The 18950-nt window shown below is 40.8% G+C and overlaps 1 protein-coding gene across 15 annotated transcripts in view; it reads left to right on the top strand.

Moving 5' to 3' along the window:
* Positions 1 to 18950, top strand: part of SH3D19 (SH3 domain containing 19) — a 199023-nt gene that overhangs the window by 172950 nt on the left and 7123 nt on the right. For 8 of the 15 annotated variants that reach the window (XM_033215464.1, XM_033215468.1, XM_033215465.1 and 5 more), the window contains 9 exons: positions 2005 to 2073; positions 2236 to 2376; positions 6375 to 6447; positions 8021 to 8151; positions 10757 to 10815; positions 12630 to 12832; positions 13495 to 13547; positions 17459 to 17645; positions 18063 to 18160. In XM_033215464.1, coding sequence (XP_033071355.1) covers positions 2005 to 2073; positions 2236 to 2376; positions 6375 to 6447; positions 8021 to 8151; positions 10757 to 10815; positions 12630 to 12832; positions 13495 to 13547; positions 17459 to 17645; positions 18063 to 18160 — 1014 coding nt within the window. The remainder of the gene's footprint in view (positions 1 to 2004; positions 2074 to 2235; positions 2377 to 6374; positions 6448 to 8020; positions 8152 to 10756; positions 10816 to 12629; positions 12833 to 13494; positions 13548 to 17458; positions 17646 to 18062; positions 18161 to 18950) is intronic. The other 7 variants (XM_033215471.1, XM_033215466.1, XM_033215478.1 and 4 more) reach the window with 1 other exon arrangement.

The raw sequence follows: 18950 nt of genomic DNA, 5'->3' as shown, positions 1-18950 counted from the left end.
TAATTATGAGCCAGGCGCTGTTTGAAGCACTTTATGTGTATATTAAATAACTCATTTATTCCTCACACCAACCTTGTGAGGTAGATATTATTATCCTTGAACAAGTGAGAAAAGTAAGAAACAGAGACATAAAGTAACATGCCCAGGGTTGTAAATCCAGTTAATTAATGGTGGGAGCAAGATTTGAGAACAGGTCAGCTGGCTCTGACGCCTGCTCCCAACCATCATGCCAGTTGTAGCCTCTACTTGATTTGGCCATTCTGTGTCAAGAGCCCTTTCTCAAGGGGAACCAGATTTCACGTTTGGTTCTTGTCACGCACGTCTGTGTGAAGAGACCACCGAACAGGCTTTGTGTGAGCAACAAGGCTGTTTATTTCACCTGGGTGCAGGCAGGCTGAGTCTGAAAAAGAGTCAGCAAAGGGAGACAGGAGTGGGGCAGTTTTATAGGATTTGGGTAGGTAGTGGAAAATTACAGTTAAAGGGGTTATTCTCTTGTGGGCAGAGGCAGGGGTCACAAGGTGTAGGGTAGGGAGATCAGGTGACTCTTTTTCCGTGGGAGGAACATAACAAGGTCGATTGATTACTTGGGGTGGGGCAGAAACAAATCACAATGGTGGAATGTCATCTTTTATGGTTCTTCAGTTGCTCCAGACCATCTGGATGTACATGTGCAGGTCACAATGGCTTAACTTGGGCTCAGAGGCCTGACAGTTCTTAGCATAGTCGTATAATGTCAATAAAGCATTTTTAAAAACTCAATACATTCGGCCGGGCGCGGTGGCTCAAGCCTGTAATCCCAGCACTTTGGGAGGCCGAGGCGGGCGGATCACGAGGTCAGGAGATCGAGACCATCCTGGCGAACACTGTGAAACCCCGTCTCTACTAAAAAAATACAAAAACTAGCCGGGCGAGGTGGCGGGCGTCTGTAGTCCCAGCTACTCGGGAGGCTGAGGCAGGAGAATGGCGTGACCCGGGAGGCGGAGCTTGCAGTGAGCTGAGATCCGGCCACTGCACTCCAGCCCCGGCGACAGAGCAAGACTCCGTCTCAAAAAAAAAAAAAAAAAAAAAAAAAAAAAAAAACTCAATACATTCAAAATGATGGTATATTTAGAGCTGAATGTCTTATTACAAATAATTCTTTAAATCTTTCATTTATTGCCTGCCTATAGTACCATTAAATTGCTAGCCAGGAATCTGACAAAGATGCTGGGAAATGGCACCACCAAGCCAGCGGTACAGGGCCACATCCTTGCACTATGGATCTTTGCTCCTGGGTGACCCAACGCCCAGGCAGCCTTCTTCCCATGTTGGATGTGAGCTCGCGTGGTTACATTTCTGGGGTATGCCTTTTATATAATACAGACCCTCTGATGTGCACTCATCAGCTAAAATTTTCCAAAGCAGGAAACAGAGCCCCTTGGACAAGGTCCAGTAGAGATGTAAAAAACATTCTAAGATCAGACAGAGCTGAGTGGACCAGGAAGTGGCTGGGATCAGGCCATGAAATGGATTTAAGTAGACACTTGGTATCAGAGAGACTCTAGCAGAAGAAGAGCTTCAAGGTCTATGGAAACAAGCAGGCAGGCAGGCAGGCAGTACACAGAGAGCTCCAATCACTGATCAGCCTTCAGAGGCCACCATTGTAAGAACCCTGAATTAAAGAACTGGCTGTGAGGTCAAGTGCTGGGTGTTTCTCCTTCAAACCCCCAGGGGACTTGGTGGCTCTTATCCTGTAGAATGGAACTTCCTGGTTATAGTCATTAAGGGAATGTTAGGCCATGTTCAGCTCTTGTGGTTCTATGGGCCCAACTCCAACTCCCAAGAGCCTCTTAACATCCATGAGAAATGACAGGCCCCGTTGATCTAGAGCGTGATGAAGCCGGGTGAGTTTAGCTGCTGGAGAAGGTGCTCTTTAGGCACACACATGCCAAATTCCTAAATGATCAGTAACGTAAGAGGAGGTTATTTGATTGTGAATAAGCCTTTTATTGGTTTACATTTAAGCTGTCTGTGCCTCATGGAATTGCCAATGAAGATATTGTCTCACAAAACCCTGGAGAACTCTCTTGTAAGGTAAAGTAGAGCTCTTTCTTTACTGGTTAATGTAAAAAAAAAAAAATTAATCCTACTATTACACGTTATTAAATGCTTTAGGCTCCAAAGATTAAAATGTGAAAAAGTAATAATGTTTTATTAAATAATAATTGCTTTAGAGAGTAGTATTGTACCTTACAGCTTGGGGATGTACTTGTGATGCTGAAGCAGACGGAAAATAATTACTTGGAGTGCCAAAAGGGAGAAGACACTGGCAGAGTTCACCTGTCTCAAATGAAGATTATCACTCCACTTGATGAACATCTTAGAAGCAGACCACACGTAAGGGATTAATATTGTTACAGCCCTCATATCACACGTAGCAGCACATTTCATGGAACTATTAATTACATCTCATCTTCAGGTTTTTATTAGCACATTTATTGTAACCAGAGTAAAAATTACAGTAGCATTTTATTCCACTTTTAGAATAAATTACTACTAAGAGACTTGCCGCTGCCATATTAATCACCTCGATAGAGTGACTACCCTGTGTTTTGCTTTCTTCGTAATGTGCTGACTTATGACAACCAGAATATTCAGTCATTAATTTTCAACTGTAAGAGCTGTTTGTTTTTTAAGTAATGTAAACCTGTTTACCAAAGTGTCAGAGAATAGTTTTCTAGCAGAATGGAAGTCTGACACTAAAAAGCACTTCCCTTTAAGATTTAAGCTTAATATAAACCTCATTTCTCTGATTATAGCTCATAAAACAATGAAATGTAATCCAACAACCTCAAGTCCCGATTTTGTGGAACCTGGGAAGATGCAGTGATTATTGAAAGTCATTTGTTTAGCAAGAAAAATGATGTTGAACAATTTGTAGGAGTATATTTTTTAAAGAGCTTCTTAAGTTATCCAGGTAAAATTTCACTATCTGTTAACATAGTAAATATGAAAAATAGACCAGGCACAGTGGTTCATGCCTGTAATCCCACCACTCTGGGAGGCCAAGGCAGCAGATCACTCGAGCCCAGAAGTTCAAGACCAGCCTGGGCAACATGGCAAAACCGTGTCCCTAGTAAAAATACAAAAATTAGTCTGGCATGGTGGTGCATGCTTGTAGTCTGAGGTGGGAGGATCACTTGAGCCCAAGAGATCGAGGCCACAAGTGAGCCATGATTGTACCACTGCACTCCAGCCTGGGCCATAGAGCGAGACTCTGTCTTGAAAAAAAATACAAATAAAAAATGGAGTAAATATGAAAAATAATAGTAATCAAGTAAAGTACTTGGTTTGCCATTTATCCCAGTTTTCATAATCTTTTCCAACTTTTTCTTCTTAGAAGGCAGTTTATCTTTTGAAGTTTGCTAAGAAACTGAAAAATTGTATTTGGAGAGCAGAAGAGATATGTGTTAAGGTAGCTTCTGCTGGCATATGAAAATCCTTACTTTAGCTCCCACGTGGCAAGTTCTCCTCTGACTCTTTTTGTCTGTTTTGGTACAGCATTATCCATCTGTCATAGCTGTCCTTCCTCTTTTCAGAACACACTCATGGCAACAGTGGGAGTTATACTGCCAAAAAGCTTTCCTTTGTGAAAAATAGAAGCTAAAAGCAAGTAGATTTTTTTTTTTTTTTTTTTTTGAGACAAGGTCTCACTCCATGGGCAGGCTGAAGTAAAGTGGTATGATCACTACAGCCTTGACCTTCCCAACTCAAGCAATCCTCCCACCTCAGCCTCCTGAGTAGCTGGGACTACAGGCGTGCGCCACCATGCCTGGCTAATTTTAAAAATTTTTTGTAGAGACAGGGTCTCACTATGTTGTCAGGGCTAGTCTGAAACTCCTAGGCTAAGCCATCTGCCTGCATGGGCCTCCCGAAGTGTTCGGATTACAGGTATGGGTCACCATGCCCAGCCAAAAGTTGGTCTTTTATAACAGTGCAAAGTTCTTCCCACCTTACATACCACCTTCTCATCTTTTACTACAGACTTGCAGAGAGTTGGCCTCTGATAGGCAGCTATTGGTGATAATGAAATGAATCGTCCTTTATGCTTCTGGGTTAATGGCTTTTGTTACATTTTTTAAAAATAAAACTTACCTATTTGAAAGCCTAGTTTTAAGGTAAATATCTCTACGAATGTGTTGTACTTTCCCCCTAACTTGGCAAACAGAAAATATTGAATGAACATGACCATTTGTGGTTGAATCAGAGAGATCATGGGAACAGTGGAAGGTTGTTGCCTGGTACGTGGTTGAGACCCTAGACCTGGGTTTCAGGGAAGTGGGATTTGGTTCCCCTTCCACCTTCTTCAGTGGTTATTTAACTTCTCTAAACTTTATTTTTTTAATGTGTGAGATAACTGCCCACAGAGTTGTCTTCACAGTTGACAAATTATATGATTTTGTGTAAAATTCCAGAATTTAGTGAGGGACTGGGTGTGGTGGCTCACGCCTGTAATCCCAGCACTTTGGGAGGCCAAGACAGGTGGATCACCTGAACCCAGGAGTTTGAGACCAGCCTGGCCAACATGGCGAGATCCCATCTCTACAAAATATACAAAAATTAGCCAGGCATGGTAGTGCATGTCTGTAGTCGTAGCTACTTGGGGGACTGAAGTGGGAGGATAACTTAACCCCTGGAGGTCAAGGCTGCAGTGAGCTGTGATTGCACCACTACACTACAGCCTAGGTGACAGAGCAAGACCCTGTGTCAAAGAAAAAAAAGCCATGTAGGCCGGGCGCGGTGGCTCAAGCCTGTAATCCCAGCACTTTGGGAGGCCGAGACGGGTGGATCACGAGGTCAGGAGATCGAGACCATCCTGGCTAACACAGTGAAACCCCGTCTCTACTAAAAAAATACAAAAAAACTAGCCGGGCGAGGTGGCGGGCGCCTGTAGTCCCAGCTACTCGGGAGGCTGAGGCAGGAGAATGGCGTGAACCCGGGAGGCGGAGCTTGCAGTGAGCTGAGATCCGGCCACTGCACTCCAGTCCGGGCGACAGAGCGAGACTCCGCCTCAAAAAAAAAAAAAAAAAAAAAAAAAAAAAAAAAAAAGAAAAAAAAGCCATGTCAGAACTAAAATATCTCAGAATTCATGAAATTTCCATAGTGTTCATTTATTTAGAGAAAAGCATTAGGCAGTCCATGAAAAAATGTTAGGGTCATCTTGGTAAGCCACTTTAGTAAGCTACATTAGCCATTAGAGTCTTGACTTGTTATATTTCAGTTTACCTAAGTTGAGAGAATGAAAGTTTTGTTTCTGCAGGGGCATTTTGGTTGAAAGAGCACGTGAGATTTAGAAAAGATCTCAGCAAAGGCGCTGCAGGGTTGAAATGGAGTGGACCATCATTCACCGTGCACTCTGATCAGCCTGGTGCATCATGGCCAGGGGAAGGGCAGAGGTATCGAAGTGTCAGGATGTCTCTAAGGGGACAAGAGTTATTAGAGGAGGTGAAGAGACAAGAAAGGGCACAAAAATCTGCCTTTATTTATTTCACAGGCTTGCCAGTGTTGAAGAGTGTTAAGTTATAACTCCAAATAATATCCTTCAGTGAGATTTGATGGTGATGAGGATAAGCCTGTCTCTTCATGTAAAGAAACTAAGAATAACAATTGCTAGTCAATAAGAAGAGGTCACTCTTCAGCTTTGCCTTCTGTCTGGCCAATCTAGGCAATTGGCTAGATGGATAGAGAATGTTAGCTTATTTTTGCAAATTTATTTAGAACTACTGTTGGAATAAACCATTCGGATTAAAGACAGAATGCAGACCAGGCATGGGAGGCAGCGTTGCTTTCAAATTAGAAAAAGCACTTAGTTAAGGTAATAAATGAAATGGATTTTACTTTTTGTGAATTATACTTTTGTGGAAAGTCATTAGCTCCTTTCATTACAAAAGGCAAGAGCATAAATCATAGAACTTTCTTCCTTTTCCCATCCTAATAAAGACACAACTTTCAAGACTCCGTCTTGATCAGTTTTAAGGAAAAAGCTACCCTTGAAAGGGAAAGAGATCAAAAACCACTACTTCAGGGTAGAATAGACACTGTTTAAAAGTAAACAAACAGTTCCCTTTTGTTTTACTCAGTTTCAAAAAGCAAAAACAAAACACACTGGGGGATATTTTAATTGAGATTTTTGTCCTCCCTTGGCAAGGACACATTCTTCTTCAACTTGATAATAATTCCCTTGTTTGGCTCAACTGTGTGGTTTGCATCTTGTACTCATAATGTAATTGTGTCAAGAGGACTCTAATGAGAAAAAAAAAATTGATCTCAGAGTGAATAATAAATCCACCATCTATCCTGCACACTTCATTCACAGCCCTGTTTTCCCCCCTAAGGATCCAAGCCACGCTCAGAAGCCTGTTGACAGTGGTGCTCCTCATGCTGTTGTTCTTCATGATTTCCCAGCAGGTAAGGATGTAAATAATACAGTAGGAGAACCACAGGATCCAGGAGTAAGTCTTTCTCCCTGCCCTGGGGTTAGCCTCTCAAGGGCTTCCTTCTTCGTTTTCTATGCCTGTACTGTCCTAGACTAGAGAGGTCATCTTATCCAGGACTCCACTTCAAGAAGGGTCGATTGTACCAGCCATTCCAGAAAGCTTAGTTGTATACCCTTGCCTTTGAAGCTCCCTGAGAAATAGAGAGAGAGAGAGAGACTTTCCCTTACAGATGAACATTGCAAATTGCCTACCAGTCACAAACTCTTTAACTCTTTCAAAATAGTGGGTACTAATTAACAATTGTAATATGACTGGGCATAGTGGCTCACACCTGTGATCCCCGCACTTTGTGAGGCCAAGGCAGGTGGATCACCTGAGGTCAGGAGTCCAGACCAGTCTGACCAACATGTTGAAACCCCATCTCTATAAATACAAAAAAGCAGCTGGGCGTGGTGATGCATGCCTGTAATCCCAGCTACTTGGGAGGCTGAGTCAGGAGAATCGCTTGAACCTCGGAGGCAGAGGTTGCAGTGAGCTGACATTGTACCATTGCACCCTGGGCAACAAGAGCAAAACCCTGTCTCAAAAAAAAAAAAAAAAAATTAGTAATAAAGTTAATTCTAACATAATAACTGAAGTTCTTTTGTCCTCAAAGTTGTCTCAGCTGCTACTTACCTATGAGAGCAAAATATTTTTTTTTTTTTTTTGAGACGAGATCTTGCTCTGTCACCTAGGCTGGAGTGCAGTGGCACAGTCACTGTAACCTTGAACTCCTGGACTCAAGTGATCCTCCTCCCTCAGCTTCCCCAGTAGCTAGGACTACAGGGGTGCCACTACACCTGGCTAATTTTTTTTTTTTTTTTTTTTTTCAGGGACATGGTCTCGCTATGTTGCCCAGGCTGGTCTTGAACTCCTGGCCTCAAGTGATCCTCCCACCTTAGCTTCTTAAAGTGCTAAGATAACAGGCATGAGCCACCCATGCCCACACATAATATAATTATTTTTGTAATAATTTTTAAAATACCCTCATACCCAAGGCTACAAATAAACTCCTGATTTACTTACAATCTCTTTTTATCCACTTGATAGGCTGATTTTTATTTTGGTATGGGTATACTTATTTGCTAAAGACTTATAGTACTCCCTTAGTTAACATTTGAAATTAAAATGATTTGTAAGCATGATTGAGAATAATAAGAATATTATACCACGTCTATAAACTTTTTTCATTGTTCAGTGTGTATTCAGCATGGGTTTATATTGGCACAGTAGGAAACATTTGCTAACACAATAGTGTTTTTATTCAACCATTTCCCATCAATCAAAGCATGGTAAATGTAACTAATTTGGTCTTTAAAAAGGGAGCTCATAACAATATCCAAAAAAAGAATAGCATTTTTTAAGTCAATTTGATTAGTATAATACATTCTCAGAATCAGTGGAATGTAACTGCCTCAGTGGACACAACCAAATGCTACTTTGTGCCTTTATCAAATCTGCAACCAGGATAATTCATCATACATGACCATAATTTTATATTACAGAGCAAGTTGATGATTTGAACCTCACTTCTGGAGAAATTGTTTATCTTCTGGAGAAGATAGATACAGACTGGTACAGAGGGAACTGTAGAAACCAGACTGGCATATTTCCTGCCAACTATGTCAAAGTGATTGTAAGTGGGTTGTATTTGTTTTAATTTAGTCATATACTCAGTGGGTTCTATGTGACTTGTAGTTTGGAAAAAATAACTAGAAACCCAGATTCTAGTTCTCTCTTTTTCATTGATTCATTTGGCATTTGGAAAACTCAAAAATAAAGATTTGGTCAACTAGATGATGGTTAATTATTATATTATGGGGTGTTAGAGCTTAATGCCTAAATGCTGTCTGAAATCCTAAAGTGAAAGACCACCATAGGTCAACTGCTGAATCAGCTGTTCTTGGAGGGTTGTTAAGCACTTAAGGATATATGGTAATTCTTTGAGACATTTAGTGAACATGAATTGAATGATACTAGATTATCCTGTAGAGGTGTCCTCTGAGATTATGGTACCACTTCTTTTCTTTGGAGTACATTTTGGTTTGGGTTTCTTTCATCTTTTCCATTCTTATTTATCTCTGTCTTTAAAAAAAAAAAATCTATTTGGGAATACAGAGGTATTTGTATTGTAGATAGTGGTTCATTAATGGTTGTGCCCACAAAATAATTTCTAATCTGATTAGAATAATTATATTAAAGTACCAGAATTTTATATACCCTCACAGCCTAACTTGTGAAAGGATTCCTGTGTGTGAGAGCTGTGTGTAAGCCCAGATGGCTGTGAAATATGGGGATAAAATCAGACAGCCCTCACACATTTGTATCATTGGAAGAGGATGACTTCGTCCCTGATATCACTTATGATACTATGAAATATCAAAAAAATCTAGCTTAACTGCATTAACAGCTTATTTGGAAGGAAAAAGTAAACAAATTCCATTACATCACAAAATTAGAAAACAAGACTAACAGAAAATCTGAATTCTTCAAATAGAAATGAATTTGAATCTCTTGGATTATGAAGGGTAGGCATTAAAAATTGTCTAGTTTATCTATGCCTTGATTCTTTGAAGAAGTTCAACTACATTCTCTAAATTAATATTAAGAATAATGTTTGTTTTAGCACTCTTCCTCATTTTTCTTCTGCCCGATGTAGCAGTACTTTAAAAAGCACAATTACCACACTGAAATCAATCACACAGAATCTGCCACATTATTGGTGTGTTATTTCTAAGCCCGCAAGTTTAAAAAATTGTTTTAAAACTTCAAACCTTTAAAATTCATCAAGAAGGCACTGATTTAGTTAATATAAACCTCAAGCTTTAAGTAGTTTTAGATTGCATGCATTATAGCCAAATGTTTTATCGCAGCCCAGCCCTCCTCTACTGAGCCTTGTAAATAAGATACTATATTAAGTGCTTGGCTGGGCAGAGTGGCTCATGCCTGTAATTCCAACACTTCGGGAGGCTGAGGCGGTAGGATCACTTGAGCTCAGGAGTTCAAGACCAGGCTGGGCAACATAGTGAGACCCTGTCCCCACAAAAAAATTGAAAAATTAGCTGGGCATGGTGTCAGGTGTCTGCAACTCCAGCTACTTGGGAGGCTGAAGTGGGAAGATGGTGTGAGCATGGGAGGGCAAGGCTGCAGTGAGCCATAATCATGCCACTGTGCTCCAGCCTGGGCAACAGAGTGAGACCCTGTCTCAAAAAATAAATAAAATAAAGTGCTTGCCACTTAGTAGATGTTTGCTAAATACAGATTCCTTTCTTCCTTCCCTATTCATGTTGAAGGGGGAAAATGTTCCAGTTATAAATGTGAAGAGAATCCACAAGTTGTTTGCTTTGTTTTGTTTTGTTTTGTTTTGTTTTGTTTTTTGAGACAGTCTCACAGTTGTCGCCCAGGCCAGGCTAGTCTCGAACTCCTGGTCCACCCACCTCAGCCTCCCAAAGTGCTGGGATTACAGGCTTGAGCCACTGCACCCGGCCCAAGAATCCAAAGTTTTATTAAAATATTTTATCTTGGGGTCAGAGAAGTATTGCAGGGTTCTACCAACACTTGGAGTAGGTGTGGTAGAGCTAATGCGTGGCACTGTGAATGCCTAATGCCTGATTTCTATCTTAAGTCCTTCTCAGCTGCAGTTTTCAACCTGGAGAATATGGGATAGAGCTGGCAGGGTGTGGCAGCTCACGCCTATAATACCAGCACTTTGGGAGGCTAAGGCAGGCAGATTGCTTGAGTCCAAGAGTTCAAGACCAGCCCAGGCAACAATGGTGAAACCCTGTCTCTGCTAAAAATACAAAAATTAGCCGGGTATGGTGGTACATACCTGTAGTCCTAGCTACTTGGGGGAGGTAAAGCAGAAGGATCACTTGAGCCTGGGAGGTCGAGGCTGCAGTGAGTTCTGATTGTACCGCTGCACTCCAGCCTGGGTGACAGAGTTGGACCCTGCCTCAAAAAAAATAAAAAAAAAAAGGGATAAAGAAAATTCAGTCAGAATTAGAGTGATATTAATGTGGTTATTCCAGCAAATAAGAGAATTGATTGGCTACTCAAGGAAGGCTACTTCACACGTTATACTTTTTTTTAATCCAGTTAGCACCTGTAGTTCCTCTTAATCAGATTAACACCTAGCGAAACAAATCCATTTCAATCATGCACTTTCTAATTACTTAACCTTAAATTTATCTGACGAAAATCTGAAAAAAAAATAATTGTTGTCTTGATTTTGTCTTTACTAGATTGATATTCCAGAAGGAGGAAATGGGAAAAGAGAATCTGTTTCATCTCATTGTGTTAAGTAAGTTTTATTTGTGTTCTTTTGCACAAAATACAAAGGAGATAACCATCTATATCGTGAAGAATTATCAAGCTTAAAACACTCCAAGGTCAGGCATGGTGGCTCAGACCTGTATCCCAGTACTTTGGGAGGCTGAGGTGGGAGGATTGCTTGAGGCCAGGAGTTCAAGACTAGCCTGGGCCACATAGCAAGAACCCCTCTCTATTATTTATTTATTCTTTATTTTAAAAGAAAACGCTTCACATAGTGATTATTTCGATGCTCACTGTGTCTTTTTAATTACAAAGAAAACTTGTTTAAAAGGTGACAATGGGTTAAAATTCTGATGAAAATACATCATGAACATGCTGATAGAAGCTTACCTAAGCAATTCTGCAACATCAATGCGGGACATAGAGAAAGCAGCAAAGCGCAGTCTATGCCAGTGCTTCCTGCAGCCTGGCCTTAGCATGAGCAGAGATAGTTTCATCATTTACTGCATTTTATTTTGGCCTTCTGGTGTTATCTACCCAGTTTTTAGAAGGTTCAAGTATTTTTGTCATGAGAAATAATTAAATCCTGTAGAAATATGAACCCTACAATAACTGCTAGACATTTTGTATTTTTTTGTTTTTAAGAGGAACTAGAAGAAAATGAAGGAAGAGTTAAGTTGAGGACCTTTCCCTGAATTTATATACCATTTTATGCGTCGTTGTAACTCCTTTGTGATTTAAAACACTGCCATAATGCAACTTTATATTCCAGTTAAATGAGCAAATTAATAGAATTCATTACCTGCTGGAGACTGTAAACCTGTCTATGAATAGGTCAGACATAAGGAGATGCTCCCAGAGGACTTTAGAAAACAAATGCAAAGGTTATCACAAATAAGAAAACTTCTGATCCACAGTAGTTGAATTCTATTTCAGATTCAGTTTTTCTCTATTTTTAAGCAGCATATACTGTGTCTCAGCAGGTTGAATTTGAAGTGGGCTTTTACAGTCATTGACCCATTGATCTGACTTAAATCAGAATTCTGTTAGAGCTAGAATCAACCTTTTCTCTTTAGGCAATTGCTTCTCCTTAGCCTATTGCTATTGAAACTTCCTTTCTAAACCCTCAAATTTAGGGATTAGTATTAAAGCACACCTTCTAGAGACACGATTTTATCTCTGCTTTTATCTTATTTTCAGTCAAAATTGCAGATCATGTAAGGATTGTCCCAAATGTCAGAAATTTAGCCCTTTTAAAGGCGATACAAAAATCGTTTCTTTTTAAAGGTAACAGAGTTGGGTCCGAGATTGTGTGTTATGATATGCCGAGTTTCTGTTTTCCTTAAACCTTCTCCTAGTTTTTAAGGCCAACTCACTGATTAATTGAGCATCGACTTTGCCCAGCTGATGCCCATTGCATTCTGCCCTGATTAGTAGTCAGGAAATTTGATGACTTGCCCTGAGATTCTCAGGGTTAACACTCCTCAACTCAGTGCATTTATAATTGGAAGGGTTCAGACTGGACCATGGATTGCTGTGGCCCAAGGATACAAACATATGGAGACTGGGGAGTAAGATGATCAAAAGACACAGCAGGATAAACTAACCACCCAGCTGCGTGCACTCTGTGATCTTGAGCTTTAGCCTTTTTGAGTGAATAGGTTCATATCTGTTAATTAGAAGTGTAACTTACTGTTTTTCATGGAATAATTTCAAATTAGCCTAGTATACCTTATTCCATGGTAAACCCAGAATAAATACTTATTGAAAGACTGAATGAAGGTTTTTAAACATTTTAAAAGCACTCTCTAGTCTAATCCACAAAATTTGTTTTTCATTCAGAGGCTCAAGATGTGTTGCTCGGTTTGAATATATTGGAGAGCAGAAGGATGAGTTGAGTTTCTCAGAGGGAGAAGTTATTATTCTTAAAGAGTACGTGAATGAGGAATGGGCCAGAGGAGAAGTTCGAGGCAGAACTGGGATTTTCCCCCTGAACTTTGTGGAACCTGTTGAGGATTATCCCACCTCTGGTGCAAATGTTTTAAGTGAGTATAGAGAATTTTTTTTTGTTATGTCATGTCCTAGTTCAAATAAACCAAATAATAGCATTATACTTAAGCTGTATAATAATCCATATTGCCATATTTTTAAGGTAGAAGGAAAACTGATTTTAAAATGAGAATTTGTGTGGGATAGACATCATTTGTGGGCGTCTCTCAAAGAGCTGGTTTTGGTATTTTAGGTAATTAGCAATAACTTCATATAAGAAATGGCAAAGAGGCTGGGTGTGGTGGCTTAGACCTGTAATCTCAACACTTTGAGAGGCAACAGTGGGCGGATCACCTGAGACCAGGAGTTTGAGGCTGCAGTGAGCTATGACTGTACCACTGTACTTCAGCCTGGGCAACAGAGCCAGACTCTGTTTCAAATAAATAAATAAATAAATAAATGGCAAAGACTTTTAAACAGAAATGAACTATAGACTGTTACTAATGTATGTAGACTATAAATAATTGTGCTTACTTTACAATTAACTAAACAAGCTCAGTGAGGGTACTACAGGTTAAGGCAACGTAGGCAATACATGAAGAGACTGGTGTGGAATCCCAGACTCTTCACTCCCACCCCAACCATTTATTTTTAATACTATATGGCCCTCACATCTAATGTTCTGACTTCCTGTGTTTGTTTGTTTTTTTTAATGTAGGCACAAAGGTACCACTGAAAACCAAAAAAGAAGATTCTGGTTCAAACTCTCAGGTAGGCTGCTTGAACAGATGACTATAGTGACAGCCAGGTTATTAAGGGAATATAGTATGAATTAATTTTTCAATTCATACAACAAATGTTTTAATAAATTACTTAGATGGTTAATATATTTTATATAGAGAGCTCATGCAAAGACATGCAAACCCTGATAGAAAATGAAAACAGATGCTGGGCACAGTGGCTCATGCCTGTAATCCCAACACTTTGGGAAGGCAAGGTGGGTGGATTACCTGAAGTCAGGAGTTTGAGACCAGCCTGGCCAACATGGTGAAACACTGTCTACTAAAAATACAAAACTTAACCAAGTGTGGTGGCATGTACCTGTAGTCCCAGCTACTTAGAAGGCTGAAGCAGGAGAATAGCTTGAACCCGGCGGTAGAGGTTACAGTGAGCCGAGATAGCACCACTGCATTCCAGCCTGGGTGACAGAGCGAGACTTTGAGACTTTGTCTCAAAACAGAAAGAAAGAAAATGAAAAAGAGACATGATTAGAGAGTTCATAAAAGAGGTACAATAAGCGGCTAATATTGAAAAAATATTTAACCTTTCTAGTAATCAAGAAAATATATAATAAGACAGCAATAAAATACCATTTAACCTATTCAGTTAACAAAGATTCAGTGCTGCTCAACACTAAACAAGCAATTATACGCATGTGAGTGTCAACAAAGAGAGAAAGTACACATTATTATCACCCTAAGAAAAGGATAAAAGCCGGGTGCGGTGGCTCAAGCCTGTAATCCCAGCACTTTGGGAGGCCGAGACAGGCGGATCACGAGGTCAGGAGATCGAGACCATCCTCCCTAACACGGTGAAACCCCGTCTCTACTAAAAAATATGAAAAACTAGCCGGGCGAGGTGGCGGGCGCCTATAGTCCCAGCTACTCGGGAGGCTGAGGCAGGAGAATGGCGTAAACCCGGGAGGCGGAGCTTGCAGTGAGCCGAGATCGCGCCACTGCACTCCAGCCTTGGCGACAGAGCGAGACTCCATCTCAAAAAAAAAAAAAAAAAAAACAGAAAAGGATTAAAAAATGAGAATTTGAGTCACAAAGATGAGCATAGTGCTAATATAATAAGAACAAATTGGAAATGACCTAAATATGACCATTATTGGGAGAATGTACTAAAGCTATGAAAAACTAGATTTATAAAGTTAAATCATTTTTTAAATGTCATGAGAGGAAACATATAGGGAAAGGGGATATAAAATTGAATATATAGCATAAAAAGACTGGAAGGAAATTATTCAAGTTAGTATTAAATTGCATCTAGGTAGTAAGATTATATACATGGGTAGGTCCCCCCCCCCCCCCGCAACTTCTTTTATTTTTTTTGAGATGGAGTCTCACTCTTTCGCCCAGGCTGGAGTGCAATAGCGCGATCTTGACTCACTGCACCCTCTGCCACCCGAGTTCAAGCGATTCTCCTGCCTCAACCTCCCAAGTAGCTGGGATTACAGGCGCCTGCCACCATGCTTTGCTAGTTGTTGTAGTTTTAGCAGAGACAGGGTTTTACCATGTTGGCCAGGCTGGTCTTGAACTCCTGACCTCATGATCCACCCGCCTCAGCCTCCCAAAGTGCTGGGATTACAGACATGAGCCACTGCGCCCGGCCTCCTCCATTTCTTTATACATTTCTGAGCTTACCAAATATTTAGGAAAAATTGTTTCATTTGTATAATGAGAAGGAGAAAAATAATGGGTTAAAATTTTTACACTTTGTAACATGACTCCAGAAGTGCTTAAAGGTACTAGGAATATGGTACCTTCTGTTGTTTTTTAGTTTGTTGTTGTTGTTTTTGTTGTTGTTTGTTTATTTGTTGTTTTTGTTTTTGTTTTGTTTTGTTTTTTGAGACAGGGTCTCACTCTGATGCCCAGGCCGAGTGCAGTGGCAAGATCTCAGCTCACTGCAACCTCTGCTTCCCAGGCTCAAGCAATCCACCTTAGCCTCCTAAGGAGCTGGGGTGACAGGCACACACCACCACTCCCAGCTAATTTTTGTCTTTTTTGTAGACAGGGTCTCACTTTGTTACCCAGGCTGGTCTCAAACTCCTGGGCTCAAGCAATCCACCTGCCTCAGCCTCCCAAGGTGCTAGGATTACAGGGGTGATCCACCACATCCAGCCTTCCATTGTTTTTTTGGTGACAAATTTAGAAGAGTTAAGCCTGATGGGATGATTATGTTTGTGAAAATGTCACTTGTACCCTAATCCTTTCGTCCCTACCCACTGATAAAGTGAAACAGGAAGGAAACTGACTACAGTTCTCCAAAAGGAAATGTTCACATGGTTGTTGCCTGCATTTCTGGGGAATGATAAGTTCCATCCTTTAGGGTTGGTTACTCAGGTGCAGGAGCAAGAGGGCAAGGTTAATGTTGTTTGCTTGCTTTTTGTTTTTGTTTTGTAAGCCATCAGTTATTGAGCACTTAAGATGTGCCAGGCACTGGGCTAAATGTTAGACATGCATTGTCTCATTTAATCCTCTTAGTAACCCCAAGATGAAGCTGAGCCTCAGCTAAGAGAAGCATCTTGCCCAGTGTCACAAAGTTAAGAAGTGGCAGAACTGGGTCTAGAACCCTTGCCTGGCTAGTTCCAAAGCCTTTGTCCTGGCCAGGCGCTATGGCTCACTCCTATAATCCCAGCTCCTTGGGAGGCCGAGGCAGGTGTATTGCTTCAGGCCAGAAGTTCGAGACCAGCCTGGCCAACATGGTGAAACCCCGTCTCTACTAAAAATATAAAAATTAGCTGGGTGTAGTGGTGCCCACCTGTAGTCCTAGCTAATCAGGAGGCTGAGGCAGGAGAATTGCTTGAATCCGGGAGGCGGAGGTTGCATTGAGCCAAGATTGCTCCATTGCCCTTCAGCCTGGGCAACAGTGCGAGACTCTATCTCGGACAAAAAAAGCCTTTTCATTATCCTCTATTATCTGCTTGAGCCTCTTGAACATAGGGTTCCCATCCCAAACTGGCAGAGCTGCCTCTTCACAGAGCAAAACCTTTCTCTAATGTACCTGGGATAAAAGCGTTCTTACACTAGCCCACCACATCTGGGTGTTATCCTGCCCATCTCAGAGTTAACTACACCTCATAAAATTAAAAGTGTGAATTAATGAAGTTCTGTGCTATGGAATCTAATAGTCTCTGAATCAAATAAAGACCTGGGAATTAATAGACCCACCCATTCCAATCCTTCCTAATTTAAATAAAGAAGAGCTTCACTGATAATTACTGTATCAGAATTTTTTCATAGTGTCAAATACTATGCATAAATATTTTATGCTTTGACCTAATTCTTCAATATAACAATATAATAGGTCATAGTAAGAAAAAAGTTTTTTGGCTGAGTGAGGTGGATCATGCTTGTAATCCCAGAACTTTGGGAGGCTGGGAGGATCACTTGAGCCAAGAGTTCAAGACCAGCCTGGGCAATATAGTGAGACCTCATCTCCGCAAAAATAAAATTAAATAGCCGAGTGTGGTGGCCGCTCCTGTAATCCCAGCTACTTGGGAGGCTGAGGAGGGAGGATTGCCTGAGCCCAGGAAGTCAAGGCTGCAGTGTGAGCTATGATTCTGTCACTGCACTCCACCCTGGGTTACTAAGTAAGAACTTGTCTCAGAAAAGAAAAGGAAAAAAGTGTTTGCTTAAGCTTTGTATATCCCTCAAAAGCAGAAAAGCCACAAATTCTATCACACTTGTCATTTAGAGTTATAATTTAAGAAAAAATTATTGGAAACTTTTATTTCTGAAACTTGATAGCAACATAAAGTATTAGATAATTTAAAGAAGTCTTCAGGCTTTGAAATCTTAAGACCACTTAACTTTTTTTCCACACTACTCTTTAAGCTTTGTAGAACTCAATTTCAAATAAAATCTTACATTTCTGACCACACTTCTAATTGATAACAGGTTAACAGTCTTTCTGCAGAATGGTGTGAAGCTCTTCACAGTTTTACAGCAGAGACCAGTGATGACTTATCCTTCAAGAGGGGAGACCGGATCCAGATTCTGGAACGTCTGGATTCTGACTGGTGCAGGGGCAGACTGCAGGACAGGGAGGGGATCTTCCCAGCAGTGTTTGTGAGGCCCTGCCCAGGTATGACAACCGCAAGACATGAGTGCTACTCCTCACGGGGAGCCTGAAACCTTCAAAACTATATACATTCCTTTCCCCTCTGGCCATGCTCAGTTTGTCTGTCTATATTTGAAAGAGCTGATACATGAAGTTGTGCAAACTGCATTCGTATACTTTGTTAGAGTTATAGAAAAAAAGATAAAAATGTCTTCACTAAATAATGGCTAATATTCCATCTAATAAAAACAGTTTATGTAATTTTTCCCTGCTAAGAGGACATTGTTCATCTTTAAAAGTGTTTTTTATCTCTAATATCACTACCTCTGAAGAGAAAATACTGTGTTTTTAGAGTGACAAGAGTTTTTTTTTTTTTAGATGTTAGATTTGTGTTTTAGTCCACTGTGTTTCTATATATTTAAATTTTTTATGTCTTCACAGCTGAGGCAAAAAGTATGTCAGCCATGGTACCGAAGGGGAGGAAGGCCAAAGCCTTATATGATTTCCGAGGGGAGAATGAAGATGAGCTTTCCTTCAAGGTCAGAATGTGTGTCTCTTCATAACTACATAAAGCACTATAATTTTTGAAATGTTTTCCATTGAAGGATGGAACATTTGGGTGGAATATTAATCATTACTCAAGAATGAAGAGATCTCCGACCCTAATTATAAGGGAAGACATTACAGAAAGTGAATAGTGCAAATAGGCCTGCCTGTTAATTTACAGTATCAACCAGGCATTAAGGTACTTAGAGAAAACCTTGGCTTTACACCCCCATACATCCCCAAAGTAATCCCCTGTTCCTTGGTCTTACATCATCACATCTCAGTAATATTAGGCTTTTTATTAGTAACAGATGACCGTCTACATGGCCCTCCAAGCCTGACATTGACATGTCTTTGAAACTGATGGGCCGGGCGCGGTGGCTCAAGCCTGTAATCCCAGCACTTTGGGAGGCCGAGACGGGCGGATCACGAGGTCAGGAGATCGAGACCATCCTGGCTAACACGGTGAAACCCCGTCTCTACTAAAAAAAATACAAAAAAAAACTAGCCGGGCGAGGTGGTGGGCGCCTGTAGTCCCAGCTATTGGGAGGCTGAGGCAGGAGAATGGCGTAAACCCGGGAGGCGGAGCTTGCAGTGAGCTGAGATCCGGCCACTGCACTCCAGCCCGGGCGACAGAGCGAGACTCCGTCTCAAAAAAAAAAAAAAAAAAAAAAAAGAAACTGATGGAGAATCAGATAGCACCTGCTACAATTTGCACTAGTAGCATAGTAGCCTTATAAGACACTAAATTCTTGTCCACAAAGGCAATGACCAGAGCTTTGG

The sequence above is a fragment of the Trachypithecus francoisi genome, unplaced genomic scaffold (assembly GCF_009764315.1).
Source record: "Trachypithecus francoisi isolate TF-2019V2 unplaced genomic scaffold, Tfra_2.0 Lachesis_group1, whole genome shotgun sequence".
NCBI lineage: Eukaryota > Metazoa > Chordata > Mammalia > Primates > Cercopithecidae > Trachypithecus > Trachypithecus francoisi.
This window is presented reverse-complemented; position numbering and strand designations above follow the sequence as displayed.